This window comes from the organism of the source record quoted next, unplaced genomic scaffold (assembly GCF_019419815.1).
Source record: "Pyrus x bretschneideri cultivar Hongxiangsu unplaced genomic scaffold, Pyrus_bretschneideri_v1 Contig2, whole genome shotgun sequence".
Classification (NCBI taxonomy): Eukaryota; Viridiplantae; Streptophyta; class Magnoliopsida; order Rosales; family Rosaceae; genus Pyrus; species Pyrus x bretschneideri.
Window position 1 is genome coordinate 14306915 of NW_025999501.1, and position 19927 is coordinate 14326841.

General features: G+C 36.8%; 2 protein-coding genes across 3 annotated transcripts; one reads left to right on the forward strand and one right to left on the reverse strand.

Moving 5' to 3' along the window:
* The first annotated feature begins 9030 nt into the window (after positions 1–9030).
* On the forward strand, positions 9031–13688 carry LOC103963551 (ras-related protein RABE1a). Its single transcript, XM_009376379.3, has 9 exons — positions 9031–9185; positions 9314–9433; positions 10998–11070; positions 11165–11265; positions 12203–12268; positions 12562–12659; positions 12745–12807; positions 12889–12981; positions 13389–13688. Exons 2-9 carry the CDS (start codon positions 9361–9363, stop codon positions 13470–13472), a joined length of 651 nt encoding a protein of 216 aa, XP_009374654.2. The 5' UTR covers positions 9031–9185; positions 9314–9360; the 3' UTR covers positions 13473–13688.
* A 1711-nt stretch (positions 13689–15399) lies between these two features.
* Positions 15400–18623, reverse strand: LOC103963550. Of its 2 annotated transcripts, none has more exons than XM_009376377.3 (6): positions 18397–18623; positions 17911–18085; positions 16319–17628; positions 16171–16239; positions 15897–16095; positions 15400–15750 (listed from the first exon to the last, which is right to left on the reverse strand). In XM_009376377.3, the coding sequence occupies exons 3-6, from the start codon at positions 17561–17563 to the stop codon at positions 15680–15682; spliced, it is 1584 nt and encodes a 527-aa protein (XP_009374652.2). In that variant the 5' UTR covers positions 17564–17628; positions 17911–18085; positions 18397–18623; the 3' UTR covers positions 15400–15679. The 2 variants fall into 2 exon arrangements, with proteins under 2 accessions (XP_009374652.2, XP_009374650.2); XM_009376375.3 differs by having other exon boundaries at positions 16319–17587; positions 18397–18621.
* Between the last annotated feature and the right edge of the window lie 1304 nt (positions 18624–19927).

The following is a 19927-nucleotide window of genomic DNA, read 5'->3' on the forward strand; positions in this document are numbered from 1 at the left end:
TTAAATATGCTGACCAATTTCATATCGTTTTTTCTTCATTTGTTTTTTAAATCAGAAAATTTAAAATTTGCTCGAATCTTTCTCATATAGCAACAAATATTGCACTAAGAATCTTGTTTTACATGTGTAACATCAATTGTATTCATGCAAAAAAAAAAAAAAAAAAAAAAGCGACATAAATACGTATTTGTCATGTATTGAAATCTAAAGGAAAATTGTAATTTCAGTGGTCTACTTGTGCACGAGTAAACCTAGTCAGTTATATATTGATAATGTAGATGAATTCAGACTATTAATATACTGCAAACCTCACATGCATCAACGGTAAAAAAATTGCATAAACAACTAACCTTACCACAGCTAAACTTCTAAACTACAATTCTAATTATTGTCCGTTTGATGAAGTGATAATTGTTCCATAAATTGGCAGATGCGTCTTGAATTGCATTTTTATTTTTATTTTTATTTGTTTGGAAACCTGCATTTAGGTCTTTATGCGGAAGAAAAAGTATGATTGGAAGGATCCAGCCAGCCGACACAGCAAATTGACTGGTAGGAAAACCGACCGACCATCCATCACAATTCCCACATGAAAACAAACTTCCACTTGTGGAAGTGCCATTAAGAGAGATGGCTTTCAGCCTTTCAGATTTGTTCAAAAAGAAAAGATGGCTTCTTTGCCTCTAGGTAGGCTCTCTTGTCCTGTTTGACTTCTTTGCCCTTGGAATGTGAATTCCTAGTTTTTACAAAAAAAAATAAAAAAAATAAAAACAATAAGAAAGAAGATGGCTTTAAGATATTTAGCAGAATTAGGATTGACACATGGCACCCCCATCATCTTCTAATTCTAATTAAGGTTCTAAAAGATGTTAGGTGCAAGTCGGGCGCCTAGGCAGACTAGGCGGATTTAAGTAAATATATTGTATTTCATGTAAATAAGTGCTTTTTTATATTTAAAATATATATAATTTCATCATAAACTATAAAATAGAATAACATATATATTATGAAATATTAGAACATAATGAAAACATGGGGAGCAAACATATAATATGCGTTTATTTAAGTGTTCAATAAATCTTTTTCAATTTATTGGAAACAATAAAATGCAAAAGGAAAATTATCTATTTTCTATCTAAGTGAGTTGCAACCTAAGCGGGTGTCTATGCGGGTCTGGACGGTCTAGGTGGGCACCTCAGTAGGTCTAAACGTCATTTCTTAATTTTCAAACGCCTAGGCATTAATTGGGGCGATGGCCAGCCGCCTAAAGCCTAGGCGGTGCTAGACGGGAATTTTTAGAAGAGTGGTTCCAAGTATCAAATATTTATAATTAAAAAACTGCTAATTTTATAATTTATATTTTGTTGGTACTCTTATATTTTTTTTTCTTCTTATAGTTTGTTAGTATTCTTATTTTATTTGTAAGTAAATGTCTAAAGTTTGCTTTGTATAGATGATGAGTTCAATATTTATGTATGAATACCTTCTTTTTTAATAAACAACAGTATTTACGATAAAGGAGTGAGGGGAGGGAGGCTAAGCCTCACACTCGGCTAGTCATAATAATGTGGCTCAAATTCGCTTTTGGCGATAATTGAACCTAAGACCACTAACTTACAAGTGAAAAAAATATCACTAAACCGTAGTACTAAGTAGCAATATAACTTTACGTTTAAATCCTCACTTTCCCATTCACTTGTAAATGAAAAGTCTTAGATTTGATGTTTGCCAGAAGCGAATTTGAACCACATTATTGCTAGTCCATTGTGGAGCTAAGCCTATCCCCTTATCTCTTAGTATAGATAAACATTGTTTGTTAAAAAATAAAAAATAATTCCTCACTTTCCAATTTAAGGCATTTAAGAAATATATATATATATATATATATATATGTATATGTATGTATGTATGTATGTGTATGTATGTGTATGTATGTATGTATATAAAGTGACATATTGTCTGAATACATAGGTGGCCAATTTTTATGGAACTAGATTGTCTGCCCTCTCCATCTCATACCCTTCCCATCCCCTTTTATTTTTGTGGTCACAGTTAAGCTACGTCAACATTTTAAATTGAATTTTTTTTTTATAGAAATAATAAGACAAAAAGCAATAGGAATATAAAATGTTGATGTGATTTAACCGTGACCACAAAAATAAGAGGAGATGAGAAGGGTATGGGATGAGGATGGTAAACAATCCAGGTCTAATTTTTATAGTTGGTATTTTAATAAGGTTGGAAGGTGTGCAGAAGTCTTGGAATTCAAGTGGAAGGGTACCTGAGATTGATTTTTAGGCTGTTTTTAAATTATTAGTTAGTTGGCATATTTTATATTATAATGTTGATTTTGATCTGAAATCTTCTTAGAATGTGCAAATCACACTCTTAGTTGGTAGGAGGCATACTGCATACATGACAACTCGATCTTTGCACAAAAAAAAAAAAAAAAAAAAAAATTAATAATAATAATAATAATAATAAAACAACTTAAAATTGAAGTTCACGATTAAATTATATAGAAATAAAAAGAAAAACTTAAAATTGAAGTTATTTTGTTAAGGGTGTCTGGTCCAAAAAGCAAGAGCAGGCCACCCGATTGAAGCCTTTTTGTCAAAGGCCCATGGACTCCAAAAAAAGATGATGAACCCAACTAATTGAAAGGCCTAAACTATGAGCCCTTAAACCCTAAACCTATGGCCCTCAAGTTCGGATTAGGAGGAAGCTTTGTTTCAACAAATTGTGATTTTTTTTTTTTGAACAAGATATTATCTATTTTAAGAGGGTAGAACAGTGGACTAAGCCTCATAATGAGTTAGCAATAATATGATTCAAATTCGCAAATAATCAAAACTAGTTTTGGTAGGTCGGCCTTCCATAGGTTTGTGAAACACCATCTTGCTTTTTGATTAATAAGATGAAGGGAACTTTTTAGTTTAGGGATTAGTTTGGTATTACCATAATTTTCTATATAGAACATTTTTTTCTTGACAAACGTTAGCGTTTAGTGAGTTATATTGTTAGTTGTTATGTAGGAGGGAGAGAGATTGGTGGAGATTGATCATGTACCATAATGCATATGCATGATTTATTTGCTCACATGGACCTAGGATAACCCGACGTGGATGACGCAACTATCAATATAACAACCGATATCAATATCATCTCAACGTCATATTAACGTTTTGATACTAAGTATTTACGTCATATGTATCAATCAAATATCAATGTAATATTTACTTGATATCAATGTCCTTACCATGTCGTTGATATTCAGCCAAATCATGCACATTCAAAATAACTTCTTGTTAAGTTTCATAACATCTCCGACATTCTTCACGAGTACAATGATGCGTTTTTCATCTGCTCATATCTCGTTCCCCTTAGGCCATCTCCAACCAAATGGTCTAAAGGGTCAGAGGGCCAAAAATAGCCCAAAAATCGTCTCCAGCCGAAGGCTAAGCCAAAGGGCTCGTGGGCCCCATGAAATCTGAAAGGGCCAACCGATTGGCCCAAAGGAGCCAGTCAGCTAGCCTCAGGTTGGGCCAGGAATTTAAGAATTCTTGTCGGATATAACCAACATCATTGTTATTAATCCTGTCGGTTATATCCGACATGAATTCTTAAACAAATCTTTGAATCCAACGTGGACGCCAGTTACCATTGGATTCTTTTTTCTTTTCTTTTTTTGGGCCATTTTTTTTTAATTCTTAAAAATTCTAATTTTTTTTCTATAAATATCTAAATCATTTATTCACCATTCCTCACAAAATTTTCACCATTCATACACCATTTCAATTCTCATATTTTCTTACCTCTTTCAAAAATATTTCCTTCAATTATTTCAATAATTTTCAAATGGCCTTGTCTGCAATAAAGGTAGGGCTTGGACCCGAAAAGAAGATGAAGCTCTTTGCAAGGCTTATAGATGGGTGTCAGAAGATAGTGTGAGGGGGAGTTCTCAAACAAGTGAAGGTGTTTGGACTCGTGTGTCCAAAAAATACTTAGAGTTCTACGAAGGTGCCACTTCACTGAATGTTCGAAACCACGAGAGTTGTTCTTCAAGATGGAAGAAACATGTTCACCCAAGTTTGAACAAATGGCATCAAGCATTGTTAGTAGCTACAAGTAGACATGAAAGTGGCGCTAATTACTACGACGAAGTAAGTGTTTTCACAATTTAAATTAAATATTTAATTATATTACATTTAATTTCATGAATTGCTTTCCTTTAGTTTTTGTAAATACATTTAATTATATTACATTTAATTTCATAATTTAATTTCCTTTAATTTTTGTAATTATATTTTCTAAGTACACCAAGCGGAGGAATTGTATATGGAGGACGGCTCGAAACCCTTTCAGTTTCACAGTTGTTGGGAAATTTGTAAAGGGTGGGTGTTATTTAAATATCCACCTCAACATAGAGTAGGTCCTATGCTGGTGTTCAGAACTGCATCCTCAGCTGCAGATATTGTGATATCCCGTCCTTAAAATTATTTTTTTATTTTATTCTTGATGTATTTCGAAGATTTGCTTGGAACTAGTTTGTTAATTCTTCAAATTTGAGAAAAACAAAGTGAGGGTACTTTAGTCATTTCAAATTTCTCGACCTTTTTGGTCAGCTCTTGAATTCGTTAGGTAGAGTTCGATTCCATGAGCGCGTAGGCATAAACGGATCTTATTTCCGAGTCAGAACGGAGAAGTTAGAGTCGTTTGTAGTTGGTGGCATTTTGGTAATTTTACCAAAATGCTATAAATGAGAGTGAAACCTCCAGAAAAGGGAGAGGTTTCTAAAATGGAAAGGGATAGCTGCTACTAACCGTTTTAGGGGATATTTGGACCCATTAACCCACAAACTTGACCTGCTTTTATCTTCTTCATCTGAGCTCCGTTTTGGGTGATCTTGGTGTCCATGGAAAGCTCTTGACGAACCTTGCATCTCTGTGGTGTTATATTTTCCAATTTCTTTTCCATCTTTGTAGTTCGAAGCCATAAAGCCCGCGACTTTTCCGGCGGTTTTATCATTTTTCCGATGATTCTAGCAATCCTTTCCTTCGAGTAAGGTATGAAACTTCATCTACTCTTCATAATCTTCAAGTTGGTATGCTTAGTTTGTGCTTTCGTATTCATTTTAGAGTTGGGTGTTTAGAACCCTAGAAATCCGATTTTTCTCCGATGAATTTGGACGGTTTCCGGTTAGAATTACCGTCAGCCTAATTGTGAAAAGTTTTCCCTTGTTGAGCTCTAGTTACCACGTAAATTTGAGTTCATCTAGTTAATGTTGAAAATTTCGGGGTTTCTAAACCATCCATCTTGACTACCACTACGTGTGGCGGTATGTGGGATCGTTCATGAGTGTTGTCTAGGTTCCAAATACCTTTTAGTGACCCTGTGAACCTATGCCTAGCTCGGTTTCCCAAAATTCAAATGTTTGGTGTGGTGATCAATTTGGACCGCCACTTGTTTGTGTGATTGACGACAATCCGACCGTTGGATCATAATGAAATTTTAATATGTTATTCTAGAAACATAATGTGGACTTTGGGAAGTTATGGATCATAAATCCGATGTGTGGATCTTCAAGATCGAATTACGTAGAATGATGGACCCTATCGTTGACGGAGAGTTGAATTGTTGTCAACATGTCTCGTTACGTTCTAAATAATAAAATTAGTACCATGGGAGACTTAAGTGAAGTCTAGTGGCCTACATTGGTTAGAGAGTGACTAGAACATATGTGATATGTTATTACATTGATTTCTTATATTGGTATCATCTGTGAATATGACTTGGTTTTATAATGTGATTATATTTATATATAGATATATATATATATATATATATATACACATATATATTTAGCCATAGACCTATGTTTATTAAACATGATTTGGTTTGTCTACTGATGATGATCGTGATATGTGTTTTGACATGCATATTTGAAAGGTGGTTGATTTGCATAGATGGTATGATATGATAAAATGTGAGTGACTTTAATATATATGAATATGAATTGGTTTTATAATTATGTTTCCTATAAATTGTTTATTTTTATATTTAGCCATTGAGGTAGTTTTATGAAGTGAGATTTGACATGCATATTGGAAATATGGTTTGTTTTGTATGATTGGCTTGATTTGAGGAAAGGTGAGGGCTAGTGATGGACCGTTAACCCATTGTCATGGGGTTTGTTGCTTCGAAACGTGTTTCATCCCTCGTTTCATTATTTCATTTCTTGTTTCGTTGAGCCTTTATAACTTGAGTAACTTGATTCATGTGTTGTTTCATTGATTGGTTGTTATGCATTGTACTTCACGATTCCATTGAGTGATGGTCCAGAATTGTATCCTAGTTTGGATTTCGTCGAGTGATGGTCTGGAATCGTATTTACTTGGATTTCGTTGAGTGATGGTCTGGAATCCTTCCTACTCCACTCTGTGATTCCGTTGAGTGATGGTCCAGAATCGTATCTATTAGGATTCCGTTAAGTGATAGTCTGGAATCTCTCTTACTCCGCAATTCCGTTGAGTGATGGTCCGAGATCGTATCCACCTTGGGTTCATTGAGTTTGGATTGAGATAGCTTCAAAGATGTAGGCTTTGGTCGAACTGTATTGCTCTAACCCTATTTTTCATTGTGTGTGATAATATGGTTGTGAGATGTTGTGATTGTTCCAGGCAAACCGTTGGATGTCTGGGTGACTCCATTGAGTGATGGTCCAGAATCGTATCCTAGTTTGGATTTCGTCGAGTGATGGTCTGGAATCGTATTCACTTGGATTTCGTTGAGTGATGGTCTGGAATCCTTCCTACTCCACTCTGTGATTCCGTTGAGTGATGGTCCAGAATCGTATCTATTAGGATTCTGTTAAGTGATGGTCCGGAATCTCTCTTACTCCACAATTTCGTTGAGTGATGGTCCGAGATCGTATCCACCTTGGGTTCATTGAGTTTGGATTGAGATAGCTTCAAAGATGTAGGCTTCGGTCGAACTGTATTGCTCTAACCCTATTTTTCATTGTGTGTGATAATATGGTTGTGAGATGTTGTGATTGTTCCAGGCAAACCGTTGGATGTCTAGGTGACTCCTTCGGAGTTTTCAAAAGTTTGGTATTGATTTCTTATGAATGATTTATATTCAAGGTTTATAAATTGTGATTGATGGCTGGTTTAATTATTGTATCACATGCTTATATTATTGTCACTCACCCGAGCCTCGCAGCTTATTTGAATGCCTGATTTTCCAGTGCATCAATCCCATAATGTAGGCATTGACTTTACATATGAAAAGTTTGGGTAGATTACGAGAAATTGCTTGATATTTTGGTTCCGTTGAGTGGTCCAGAATCTGATGTTGTTGGATTTCATTGAGTGGTCTGTAATCCTTGCTCTTGTTTATTCCGTAAGGTGATCTTAGAATCCTAAATTCGAGTGGATGGGAATTACCCACAATAGATATTGTGAAAATAAATTAGAATTACCATGTTAATTACCCATAATCCAAGTGGGGAATTATATAGAGTTTCTTGGTTAATTCGTGAAATGTTTTGTTATCGCATTGCTTGATGAATGTGATTAAATGCTAAGATTGTACATCTTGATTCATGAATTGATTAATTGACGGGATTGTGGAGTGACGTTGGATATGAGTATTGTTATTATGATTATTTTAGTTGATTAATATTTCTGGAGAATAATGTTGTGCTTTGTTAATTCTTGAATATGTTACGCGCTATGAAATGTGATTTTATGTGGGAACGTGATGATTTATGTGATAGATGAAGTGGAAATGTTATTCGTCTTGTGGGATTATTATGTTGGATTTCATTGTTATTGTTATGACTGACTTGTTGATAAATACAGCGAGAGAATATGATTGTGCTTCGTCGTTTGTTCTTTGAAAGATTGCATGATATTCATTGTGATATTTTGTTAGGACATAACGACTTATGTGATGAATATTCGAATGTATTGAAGTAATGAACTACGAATGGCTTGATTCCTATTTAGGATACGTAGGCGGTCTAACGAGGATGTTAGATGCAGCCATAAAGTCTACGAAGAATAATTGTACAGTCAGATCTTAAGTTATGTTTTCCCTTTTTTCGGAGGCAAGGTATGTTAGAGACGAGTATTTGATGACGTCACGTGTCGATCCTAGACATATGTTGGGATCAGGGCATGATAGATATGGATGAAGATGGATCTCTTACCATTCAACAAACAAGGGTAGAAAATCGGTCTTCGGGTGAAGGTTCCATACCTAGGGCTATGGGACGAAACAAGGCACGAAGGTTGAAGGAAAAGGGCAAGGCAAATGATGATTACGCCGCTCAACAGGAAATGGTGACCTCATTACGATTAATGGTAGAGCAAACTGCCCTTGAGGCTAAAGAAGGGAATCGTAGGCATGAAGAACGGGCTAAACAAATACAAGAAGAGATGGATAATAAGAACATGGAAAAGAACACTTCGAATTACACTCCAATGAGTAAGGCCTATTTTGATAGAAAAAAAAAAAGAAGAAATTATGACCCAACCGCATTTGTTTACCTCTAACTATACTTCTACAATAACGGATGATAAAGATGATGTTGATTATGGATATTAAATTTAAGTTGTTGTAGTTTTTAAATTTAAGTTAATGTTGGTTTTAAATTTAATTTGTAGTTTTTAAATTTAATTTGTCGTTTTTAAATTTAAGTTGTAGTTTTTAAATTTAAGTTGTTGTTTTAATATTTAAGTTGTTGTAGTTTTTAAATTTAAATAATAAATTAAGTTTGGTCCTATGACCCTTTGATCTTCGGTTGGAGATGGTTTTTTATGACTAAGCTGAAACGAGCTTTATGATCATTTGACCCTCGGTTGAAGATAGAAGCAAATATGATCATGTACTATTTATTAAAATATTAATTTCTTGGATAACCTTTAAAACTACCCATTTGACCAATCTTCGGTTGAACATGACCCTTACAATCCAACAGCCAGGAACTCTCGTACCCCACCACAATACTTCTCTCTCTAATAAAACCGAAACAAATAAAAACAAAAAACAGAAAATCAACGCCCGACTGGTGCTGCTGACGTAACAGGGACTCTGCTTCCGCTTCCCTCCTCTTTTCTCTCACATCTCCTTAGATCTCACTCTCTCTCTCTCTCTCTCTCTCTCTCTCTCCTGATCTGGTAATTCTCTCTTTCCTCGAATCAAATTTCTCCTTTTTATTTTTTATTATTTTCTCTAATTTTTCTGGTCTGAAATTTGGTTTCAATTTCTCTGTAATTTATTCACCAATCATCGGTTTCCTCTCTAGGGTTTTATCGTCACTGGTAATTTTTCTGTGGCTTTGGGATTCTTGCCATGGCTGCTCCACCTGCCAGAGCTCGAGCTGATTACGATTACCTCATAAAACTCCTCCTGATCGGCGACAGCGGTACGATTTTACATCTCTAGGAAATTTCTGATCCCCTGGACTGAAATCTGCTATTGCGTCGTTTGATCGTATGTTGTTTGGGAATTTTAGGTTCTAATGTGAGGGTTGATTTAGGGCTAATGACGTGCATACTTAGGATATACGTGATTTCGATTTTTGTTTGGTAGATCGTATTTTTGTTGCTGTTAATTCCAGGTACGTGATTGATGTGCGTAATTTATTGGAGGTGAAAGTTTTAGGTTGCGGTTTGGTTAGCCTCTTCGTTCGAGTAGGCGGTTGGAATTGTTAGATTTGTGATTGATGTAGTTAGTTGAAGTTCTAGTTTAGCTTCCTTTGAGCAGCATTTCATGTGGTATGTGTATTTCAGGTATATTTTGTATGCATTTTCAAAATAAATAGTTTCATTGTTTTCGGGGACTATAAGAGTTTGGAGCATATGTTCGGGTGATTGTGTTAAACGAATGGCGCTATTGAAGGACTGTGCTAAGCATAATTTATTTATTTGATAATGAGATTTTCACCAGTGGATTATTCTCAGCAAGTGTTGCTAGCTTGAACTTCACCATTGGGGAGTCTGCAATAGTTGAGCCTAAACCTGTTAGCTGTTTGATGTGGTGCCTTAAGCATGTGTATGTTGGTTCATTGATTTTCCCAAGGTGTCGTTCCGTTGAAGTCCTTGGACTTTTCCACATTTAAGGGCATGTTTGTTGTATTCGGTTGGGTAGTTCTATTTTCCATCATCTGGAAACCAATGATTGGATTGTTTCAAATGACTTTCAAGGTTTACTAAGATCAGATGATGTATGTTCCGAATAGGTGGTCTGAGTTGTTAGATTTGTGATTGATTTAGTTCATTGAAGTTCTAAGTAAGCTTCCTTTGAGTCAGAATTTCAGGTGGTATCTGTATTTTTGAGGTATAGTCCTTATGCATTTCAAAGTAATCCTGTTGTGGTTCGGGGACTATTGGAGTTTGAAGCACATGTTCAGGTCAATCTATATAGTGAATTCTACTTTCTTAGGAGTCACTTAGCATAATTTCTTTGATAATGTGTTCCCGGTGGTAAGGAAATTGTCATTAGTGCATTACTTTTGGCAAGTGTTGCAAGATTGAACTTTTCTAATGGGTGACTACTTATAGGGGCCCACACCTTGGGAGTTTCCAATAGGCCAAGATATGCATATTTGAGACACCTCTTCAATCTAAAAACATAAAGTAATGGTTGAGCCTAAACGCACTAGCTGTGTGAAGCAGTTTCGTAAACATGTATTTGCTAGTTCATTGATATTTCTGAAGTTCTCGTTCAATCTAACACCTTGAACTTTTTCCAAATTTAAGGGAATGTTTGTTGCATTGGGTTGGTTAGTTCTATTTAATACCATCAGGCTACCAATGATTTTATTGTTTTCAAATGCCTTTCAAGGGTTACTAGGATCAGATGACGTATCTTTATTGATTAAGGATGTCAAGCATGTTCACAGTTATGGTTTATGTTTCCTTGTATGTACCACAACCATTAGTTTGAGTTTAATTCCCTTTTGTTTTCTTTGTTGTGTGACTTTACAGGTGTGGGTAAGAGTTGCCTTCTACTGCGTTTCTCTGATGGGTCCTTTACAACTAGTTTCATTACAACCATTGGGTAGGAATTTTTTGTGCTTGAATGTGTTAAGGTTTTGTTATCTCTTTTTTCTGCAATGGTTTCTGAATCTTGCTAGGTTGTAATTCTTTGACAGTATTGATTTCAAGATAAGGACCATAGAGCTTGATGGGAAAAGAATTAAATTGCAAATTTGGGATACTGCTGGTCAAGAACGGTTTCGAACAATTACAACTGGTTAGTTCTGTGGCTTCGCGTTGTTTTCCCTTTGAACTTGAATGTGTAACCATGTCCAAGTCCAACTTTCTCCTAAATATAATTTTGATTGTGTGCTGCTTACAGCTGTGTTTGCAAGCTTGTTTATCAATTATGCATCTTCATGAAGGAGCATGTATTAACCGAAATTGGATCTTAAATGTTTTTAAGTTAGAAGAACCCAATATCTTCAAGCTCAGCAGGGCTTGTATTCGGTTCCGAAATTCAATTTGGAGCTGTAAATTTGATCAAGTGGAGCATTAAAGAGTAGGTTGGAAGCTGTTACTACTAGTGTCTCCTGTCAAAAAAGTGGCATGGTGTTGCTGTAGTGTTGTATGTTTGTATTGATACTATGTTTGGTTTGACTCCACTAGTCCACTGGGATCAGTTTTGTTAGGTGTTCACCAATCTGTCAGCAAGACCACTAGCAAGAAACTTAATACTCTGGATAAGCGGGTTGTTGGTCCAAATTTAAGATATTTCCATATTTTCTATATTGCTGGCTTGTGGCAATCTGAATGTCGAGGGTCTTGTACAATTCCAGGGCTTCTCTGTTGCCTTCTTGCTACAATTGTGAGACATGCATGGAAGAATTATGTAAACCTAATGATTAGGGCCAGTTCAGTATGTTGGTTGCATGCCTTATTTTTATCTCATTTTTCAACTTTTGTGGGTCAGGCCGGTGGGCACAGTGAATGGTCAGAGCTGGAACTGGGTTCAGCACATTTAGTTTATGCAGTAACTCTTACCTTGTCTTATGAGTCATAATATTTGGTTGCCTTTTTGAGTGGCTCCAAAATACATCAAAGCTGTTAATTGTGCTGAGATCTCATATTATCTTTTAGATTGATAGTTTTTGGACTCTTGCCTTCATTTCCTAAGAATTTTGATAACCTTGTCAAGTATTCTGTCTCTGCAGCTTACTACCGTGGAGCCATGGGTATTTTGCTCGTGTATGATGTCACTGACGAGTCATCGTTTAACAGTAACTTCTTCATCACTTACATCACCCTATGCTTATATTCATCATTTGTCTGCTCCCTAGATTTGTAGATCTTTATTGATCTATGTATTGTTAACTTGATTACAGTATATTTCTCCTTTTCCAAAAAATATGAAAAAAAGGCTATGTTTTTCCTGATATGAGGGTTGTACACTTGGACTGTTGGAATTATATGTGATTTTTTTAGGGTCTTTTTTTTTTTTTTTTTTTTTTTTTTACATTTTTTGGTTATTACATATACATGGTAATCAAGCTATATTTCTACCTGTATTCAGACATTAGGAATTGGATTCGTAACATAGAACAGCATGCTTCTGACAATGTCAACAAGATCCTTGTGGGTAACAAGGCTGACATGGATGAAAGCAAAAGGGTTTGTTCCAGTCCCTTCTTTGTATGTTTCTTGAGTGTGATTCAGTGTTCTTCAATCTTGTATTGACAAGAGTGACCTCTTTCAGGCTGTCCCCACATCGAAGGGTCAAGCCCTTGCTGATGAATATGGCATCAAATTCTTTGAGACCGTGAGTTTCCCATGATGTCTTCTTACTTACAATGTAGTTCGGTTTTTTCCCATTTTGCTGAAAAGATATTGTGAATTACAGAGTGCAAAGACAAATTTGAATGTGGAAGAGGTCTTCTTTTCAATAGCTAGGGATATCAAGCAAAGACTCGCTGATACTGACTCGAGGGCTGAGGTATAATGTCCATGTCACTGATATTACTACATTCCTTCTGATACATACATAGCTTGCTTTCCTTTCTATAACTAAATTATTGGTACTTATCTGATCTTTTTAACTTAACACTTGAAATATATGGTATCCATTTTTAAGCTCTAGAAACGCTTTCTTTTTAATAATTAAACGGAACAGAGTGCCTTTTCAGGCTTAAAGAAACTCTTTCTGTTCAATAATTAAATGAAAGTGCGTAGTGGGCGCATATATCAGTTGGAAGTCGGTCACCCTCTATAGTGCTGAATTGTTTTTTTCATTATCAAGTCTTTGCTACCAACTAGAGCTGGTTGGCGATCGTTTGATTAAACCCAATCTTTCATCTCGTGCTCTGATGATATACTGAGGTTACTTTTGTTGGATTTTGGCAGCCTCAGACAATCAAGATTAACCAACCAGACCAGGGAGCTGGGGCTGCTCAAGCTGCCCAAAATTCAGCGTGTTGCGGTTCTTAAGAAAACTGTGTCGAACATGATGTGATGGGTAAATGTTTAAGGCAAACGCAACGAATACGCTGGGGAGAAAAACTGATTTGTCACAACTATGTTACTTGTGCTTGCATCGCTTTCTATTATCATTATTTTATAAGTACTTGTGATTTGGGTGTGAATGGTAGATCCTCATATTTTGGGAAGTCAATTATATATAAGTTGATTTTTCATTTAGGCTTATCTTCTTGAGCATTCTCTTTCTCCTTTCCCGCGCATTCCTTCATTTTCCTGGAGAAAATATGTGAAATTCCCTACCCTTTGTTTTAAACTTTTTTGTGTTAAGTTATTAGACTATGCGGACAACTATCATACGTTTACGATCCGTTTGGGTTTGCTGCTCGTGGTGGTAACCATTGATTGCTGTGGAAGTGAAGGCGATGCTAATCAATGGTTTATGGTCACGTACGAGCATGGACAACTAACAACTAACGCTAGCATATCTCATCATACTTACGGTAGTTTGTTTTTGTTCCGGACGCAAGTAGTTTAGGTGCTCCGAAACACGGCCGTATTTTGTTCGCCTCGCGGGTGGTGTTAAGACTTTTGTTGGTGCATTTGGCATGAATCACACATATGTAATCTCCTGACGCTGTTTGGCACAAGTCCTGTCTGCGAAACAGGGATCGAATCAACTTTGCTTGGATTTCTGAGGACGTTGGGGTATACCTCCTGATGTTGCGGCTGCCCATAGAGCTACACCAAAAAGCTGCATTATTTATTTTTTAAGAAATTTGACCATAAGATGAAATTGCTGATACTTAAGGGGATATGTATTCCACCGATTAAACCATTCATATTTAGTTCGACAAGATGAGGACATGAATCGACCAAAAAAAAATGGGCATGAGCTTTTGTTCTTGGAGTAGAGGAGGACCGAGAAGATATGATGCAAGACTGCAAGTGATGGTTTTATCTTCCTTTTTCCGGAGCTGTTATTGGCACAAGTAGTTAGAGGAAAGAGTGTATGGTTACTTTTGTAAGTGTAAATAGCAATTTTCTTCTTTTCCGCCTTTTACTTGCATCAAGATAACCTCCGAAATAAGAGATCAAAGTGGTGTTTATACATGCAAAGTTGTATTTTAATGAGGGTCCACATTATAAATCTTGCCCAAGGCCTAATCACTAGACCTTCAAATAATAAACCGTATATAAACTATGGTTTAAAGTCCGTTAGTTGTATGTCTAGTGTTCTTCTAGCTTTTTTTATTTTATTAAATAGTTCATAAGCGTTGTATTTGTGCATATTTCCGTCTATAATTCACCTCTTTATATATAATAATTTATACAACATCCATGCAGGAAATATTCTGTTCAGGACTAGCTTATTACATTCAAGGAGTAGTAATGAAAGAGAGGTCCCGTATTTTTGACAGCATTCAGTCCCCTAAGCATGGTTATTTTTGCTGTCATGAGCTCCTTCATTCTGCATAAGCTCCCTCACTCTTGCATGCTTTATGTGTAATTTTTGTTTTGACAAAGCGATACTCTAAACAACTCTAACTTTATCTTTTTACAGGCTGCTGGGTGCTGTGGTCATAATCGCCGGCCTATATCTTGTTGTATGGGGTAAAAGCGAAAGATTATGAGTCCGCGGACAAAGCAATCGAAGATGAATTAACGCCAACGAAGCAAGCACGCGATGTAAAAGAAAATCTCAATCTTGAGGCCATCACAATCGCATCTTGCAAATGAAAAGCGAGGAGAAATCGAAAAGAACAAATGATAAAAGGAATCCAAAATGTATATATCCTTCACCCGAACATAGCCTAAACAAATTTCACTGAGCAACGTGAACATTTGTGATCGGTTGGCAAAATTGGTCGCTAATTCAGGCCCTGCTTGTGACTAGTGTATAATGGTCACGCCAAAGATCAATTTTCTTGTAGTGTTGTTTTTAGTGCCAAATTATCTTAAAATTTCATTTCCTTCAAGACTCTTACTAAATACAAACTACAACCCGTCATCGTATGTCCGACGACTAAAAACGGAGGTTCTATTCTGACATAAGGTTTGTCTCAAAGATTTACAAGAACACCTTGTCCTTCACATAACCATGCCGAGCCATTGCGTTAGTGATGAAGTCACCGTCAAATGAGTACCAATGTACAGCCAAAAAACGATTACTTGTATTCACAAAACAAAAGATGGTCCTGCCTCCGGACAAGCTTGCTTCATTTAAGTTGTTTCCCCTCTTCCTTGCCATATATACGCTGAAGTTCACGTGTTGCTGCCAAAAAGGATTCTGAAAAGGAGAAAGGAGCACGCATGAGAAGACAGTGTTCGTAACATAAAGCGGGTATACCAGAAATAAAATGGGAAATTTGGAGTGTCAAACGGTGTACGGACAAGTCAAGGGTCCAGCAGTAATAAAGAGATCATGTGCATCACCTTTCCAAAGGCGGAAGGATTTCTGATTGATAGGCGAACCAGTAATAGTCTGAATAACTTCAAACAGCATATTCTGTGGTGTGCTCCTGAGCTCTTGAACGGTCCCATATATGGTTTTACCATTCTCAAAATATATGTGATTATTTGGGTGTTTCGTTTTGCAACCAGCGTGACGCTCAAATTCATATGCATTGATTACCTGATAAGCATGTCGAGTCCAATTGACATCAAACCAGGCTTCAATATGTTAAAAGCAAAAACTGAACAAACTCACCTTTGAGAAGTCACACGACTGACAGCCACATAGATACCCACAACCTTTGATAACACCCTGCAGCTCCTTCTGAAATGCATATGAAGGACATATGTATCACCGAACATAATCTAATCTGAAAATGAAAGCATGAGTACTAGGATTTTACCTCCCGCGACCAGGCTGTATACTTTACAGGAACTCCATCCAGGATACCTGTTGACAGCAAACTTCGCACATTTGAAGGGAAGTTGTTCGGAGGAACCTTCTTAGACGTTTTCTGTTCAACTATCTTTTTCAGGGCATTTTCGTTTCCAGCAGTTATATGAGGTACATTAACAAATGCACCGGAATTTGATTTTCCCAACTCTTTCTCATTCACGGTTTCTGTTTTCACAAAAGGTTGACCCATCAGAAGTTCATAACCAAAGACTGCAGAGGTATTCACATCATCATCATCACATCCGCCAAAGGATATGATAGTACCCTCTCGCTTATTATAAGAGTGCCCAACTGACAACATATTGTTGTCACCCTTGCTGTAGGCATGAGTCGCATGACCAACGGATATGGTACCCTCTTCCCCTTTATTGTAGAAATTATCTGTTGATATGGTATTTTCCTCTACCTTATAGGTTTGGCCGATAGAAATGATATTATTGTCACTCTTATTGCATGTCTGACCCATTAACAGGGTGTTATTGCTCTCCTTGTACGATTGACCAAACGATATGCTGTCATCCCCTTTGTTAAAGGGTTGCCCCATTGATATGAAGCTGTTATCTGCCCTGCTGTAGGTATCACTCATGGATATGAAGTTGTCATCCCCTTTCTTATAAATGGGACCCGTGGAAGCTGAGTTGTCTTTGGCCTTGTAAGCGTGAGACGCCAACATGGCATCATTATCTGCCCGAATATAAGTTTGTCCTATTGAAAAGGGCATGCCATTCTCAGAGTCCTTTACCTCACTCACTTTGACTTTTCTAAATCCACCGTAATTAGGACTGGATCTAGGATCTTCTAGTGTATTGGACATAGATAGACCAAATGAGGAGTCATTCCCAAATAGATCCTCATTAACTTTTCTAGCCAAATTCATCTTTTCCGTTCCAACAGACGGAATGTTCGTGTCATCAAATTTCACAGCCCGGTCTATTTCACAATCAAATAACCTTTCAGCAAATTGGCCAGAGAATGAGTGAAAACCAGGAACATTTCCCCACGGAGAAACATTTGCATTTAACATTTCTGAATACAGATTGTTGTTTGGAACTTCAACAACCTGTTTCTTGTTGGGGGATATCCCTACCTCAGGACCATCCATGAACCACTGATGAGAACGCTTAGGCTCAATTCGAGAAGAATTATCATACAGTGCCTCACCTTCGTTTAGACACCCAGTACCCTTTGCCATCCAAAGGCCGTGATTCTGAAAAGACTGTCACAAATACTACTCAGGAAGACGTCTTCACTGCATAACTAATTTACATATACGAAAATAAGAAAATTTAAAGCTCTATGGTGGTTGTAAATAAATAACAAGCTAAAACTAGAAACCTTAAATCGACAACGAAACACGTCAATCAGTTATGAGAGCCAAAACTTCGAACACATTTGCATACGAAAACCTAACAACCGAACCAATAACAAAAAGATACAAACCAAGGCATCACTGAAACCACATTGCTAAAAACACATGAAAAAAGCCAATTTCGAAAGCAAAACGCCATTAAAGAGACATGAAACTTGATTCAAACATACCATTTCTGCCGCTTCACTTCGAACTCCACTCCGCCGAGGCTGTTACACTTGCCGGGGACCTGGTTGCACAACTATTTACACTCCTATATACAAGTCTCCTTCCACCAACAACGCACATTGATAGTCCAATTTTATAAATACCAAACTGCTCAAGCTCAAAACTTTAAGCACTTATCTGCCAGACAAAATTAAACAAATAAATACATCAATAAACATAATTAATTAAAGTACTAAACAATGATGATCCACCAAAAATACATGAGTCATGCTTTGTCTGGCAACCGAGAAAATGTTGAAAAACGAAGCGAAAATCGAACTTGTCATGCAAAGAATACCACTTTCTGAAAATCCAGGATTGAAAATCACTTATTGAATAGCAGTGCAACCAAAAAGGGACTTAATCAGCTAAATAGGAAGAGAGACTCTTAACCCTAAGACCCTACTCTGTAACGTATCATCAAAAGCAGCGGTATTTTCAATGCAAACCTGACTGTGGGATCCGTAGACGATGATCAATGAAGTTTCCGGCGTCGGCCGGAAAACAAGCCGGATAATGTACGGATGGAGATCGTGGTGAGATCTGACAGTGTGAGAGCGACTTGGATTTTGAAGTCGAGCGAAAAAAGATATAAGATGATGTGGGTGCCCTGCACGTTCTCTTTGCGTGGAAATTGCATCGCGGCCGTACACGTGGCATTGGGACTCGAACTGTTCTGAAACCGGTTGGACTGAGCTTCAGTTGGAGATCGGAAGTTGAAAGCGTTTGAACAAGAACAACTTATATTAAATGAGTATATTATTGTTCTCACCTCTTCTAGCCTTTTAGATCTTGTTTGGCAGTTCGGACTGTAATGATTATTTAAGTTGGATATGATAAATAGTCTTCATATAATATTAATTAAATTAGTCAAACGTTTGGTGCTGTATTGAATTAATTTATTCATCGTATAACACGTCGGACTATAGTAAATTTTTTTAAATTCACATAATAATTATTAAAATGATAAAAAGGGAGAAAAACAAAGAAAAACAGAAAGGAAAAAAAAAGTAATTAAACATCATTACAAACAAAATTAAATAAAAAAAAAGGTGAAAAACCTAGGTCTCTTCCCAGTAGCTTTTTCTCAAGGTTCTAAAAGACGCTAGGCGTTAGTCGGACGGCGGGTTGGGGCCTAGTGGCTAGGCGGGTGCCTAGGCAGACTAGACGGATTTATGTAAATTTATAATATTTCGTGTAAATAAGTGCCAGTTTATACTTAAAATATAAACAATTTCATCATAAACTACAAAATAGAATGATATATATATATATATATATATTTTGAAATATTGGAATATAGTGAAAACATAGAGAACAAGCATATAATGTGTGTTCATTTAAGTCTACAACTAGTCTTTTACAATTTATTGAAGGAAAAAAAATGTAAAATAAAAGTTATCTATTTTCTGTCTAAGTGAGCCACAACCTAGGTAGCTGCTTAGGCGGGTTTGGGCAGGCTAGGTGGATGCCTAGGTGGTCTAGGCGGGTGCCTCAGCAGGTCTAGGCACCATTTCTTAATTTTCAAACACCTAGGCATTAATCGGGGCAATGACCAGCCGCCTAGCGCCTAGGCGGCGCTAGTCGGGGATTTTTAGAACAGTGTTTTTTTCTTTCTTCACCATCTTCTCCATGCTTCAAATCCCACCCTCCCATATGATCCCACTTCCTCATTTCTTCAGTCTCCCAGAACCCACATCAATTCACCAACCAAAACAACTACTAATTAAATTGAAAATCCAAATTGATGAAGAAAAGAAATCAATTCATGACAAAGGTCCGAGTTAACCAGAGCCATCAGAGCTAAATCCAACATTGTCGGCAACGGAAGATCATTGAGCTGTTGAGTCTATTATTGTTGACATTGATCGGGCTTCCTGATCTCAACTTCCTTTTCGTCCACATCGTCGTGCTTTGACGTCAACGACTGAAACATGATAGAGCAGGAAGTGGTAGACGATATGGGAAATTGTTTGGCGA